We start from the raw sequence: 1,952 nt of genomic DNA on the forward strand, positions 1-1,952 counted from the left end.
AAATTTTCACAAAAGCGCTTGCATTGAGGCTTTCTAAAATTCTAAATATCTTGCTTGGGCCGGTGTAACGTTTTTAAATTACTGCATTAAAATTTTACTGCGCGGCAACTTTCAACCGCTAAAGATTCCCGAGATATTACTGAAGCAGTAATAAATTAACGTTAAAATTTTACTGCGGTTGTTAAAATTTTACTGATTTGTTAGTTGACAATTTCAAAATGTACACAAACATTAACTTTAATAATATAAGGAAATATATAAATGAAAAAAAGTTTCCTAAAGATGTATGTGAGAGAGGGAAAAAAGCGAATTTCAAACATCAATGTAAAAGACTTTGAAATAGTTGACAATAAGTTGATGAATTGCAAAAAAGGTGTTGGCAAGGTGAGGAAAATTTAATTTGTGGAAAGAAGTTTTTTAATAATTTAAACAATTTATCTAAGTAAAATAAAATGGTTAAACAATATTCTGAGTTGTGATTGCTTTACTGTGAATTAACATAAATGACATTTTTAAAGCGAAATAAAGCAAATGCTCATAAGTTCGAAATTTCAATATAGCTTTAAAACAATTCAAAAAAATGTACAGTGAAAATAAAAAACTACAAACAAACTTTTGTTTATTCTAGGTCGTTGTGGTAATAGATCGAGAAGAGCAATTAAACATAGTTAAAGAAGTCCATGAAGGTCTTGGAGCTTCTGAGAAAGCTGTTGCATTAGCCAGCAACCTAGGCATTAACGCTGTAAGAAAGCAAATTTCTACACGTTTTTGTTGGCATTCAATAGTGAAGGATATTACAAAACATGTAACTCAATGTGAACGATGTCAAAAAACCTCTAACAGAATCCTTAAAGTGTCTTGCTTTAAAACCTGTTATAGTAGACAACACGTAATGAAGCAAGTTGGTGTTGATTTAATTAAATTACCTGCATCAAATGGATTAAATTACGCTATTGTTCTTATTGATTATTTCTCCATGTGGACTGAAGCTGAACCTCTTATTGACAAAACAGAAATATCAGTAGCATTATTTCTTTACAAAGTTATTTGCAGACATGGTTGTTTTCAAATACAAATAAATGACCAAGGTCGAGAGTTCGTAAATTCAGTATCTATTGCACTGCACGACATGGCTGGAGTTTAGCAACGTGTCACCTCGGCTTACCATCCACAAGCCAATTGCCTTGTAGAGAGACAGAATCAGACAATTAAGAAAGCCATTATCAAGGTCTTAAATGAAAATGCTTTAGGTTGGGTATCAGTTTTAGATGAAATCCTTTTTGCTCTACGTGTTAAAGTGCACGATTCAAGCGGGTATTCACCATTTTGCCTTATGTATAACCCACAACCTTGCCTTCCGATTGATGTAAAATACACAGATATACTCAATGGGGATAATTATGAACCTGTATATGATAAAGAGGTTTCCTAAAAAGCTTTACAAATGAAAAGAGGAATTGAGGAAAAAGCCATGAACAATATTGATTTTTCACAAAAAAAAACAAAAATTAGACTATTTCAGAAAGCATGCAACGTCATCAAAATTTGTTGTTGGTCAAAAGATACTCTTGAGAAATTTTAAATGAAATGGTAGTAATGGGGGGAAAATGACTTTCTCATGGCTGGTTCCCTATGAGATACTTAATATTTTATCTAACTCAACATGCTTATTAAGGAACAGTAAAGGCGATACATTAAAAAAGAAATACTCTCTACATCATATTAAAACATTTGTTGAAAAGAAAAGTAATTCAAAATTGTGTAATTTATCTACTGAGTGTGATGATCATGATAAATGTCACTCCAAATTAATGAAACATCCCTCCAAAGAAATTCGCCAAAAAGTAGCTGGAAAACAAGGACTCAAAATAATTATTATGCCAGATCTTACTGACGGAGAAAAAATCATGCACCTTCCAAAATGCACGTATGCAAAGGTGATCGCAACTGTT

At 32.0% G+C, this 1,952-nt stretch overlaps 1 protein-coding gene across 1 annotated transcript; it reads left to right on the plus strand.

Moving 5' to 3' along the window:
• The first annotated feature begins 282 nt into the window (after positions 1 to 282).
• Positions 283 to 1,144, plus strand: LOC136074520 (uncharacterized). Its single transcript, XM_065786848.1, has 2 exons — positions 283 to 384; positions 629 to 1,144. The coding sequence occupies exons 1-2, from the start codon at positions 283 to 285 to the stop codon at positions 1,142 to 1,144; spliced, it is 618 nt and encodes a 205-aa protein (XP_065642920.1).
• Positions 1,145 to 1,952: the final 808 nt, after the last annotated feature.

Source organism: Hydra vulgaris, chromosome 01 (assembly GCF_038396675.1).
Source record: "Hydra vulgaris chromosome 01, alternate assembly HydraT2T_AEP".
Classification (NCBI taxonomy): Eukaryota; Metazoa; Cnidaria; class Hydrozoa; order Anthoathecata; family Hydridae; genus Hydra; species Hydra vulgaris.

Bases quoted from the DNA above. Each gene is read 5' to 3' on its own strand.
- LOC136074520 (XM_065786848.1), top strand. From the start codon at position 283: ATGTATGTGAGAGAGGGAAAAAAGCGAATTTCAAACATCAATGTAAAA. The intron at 385-628 runs GTGAGGAAAATT...TGTTTATTCTAG, and splicing joins GCAAAAAAGGTGTTGGCAAG to GTCGTTGTGGTAATAGATCG.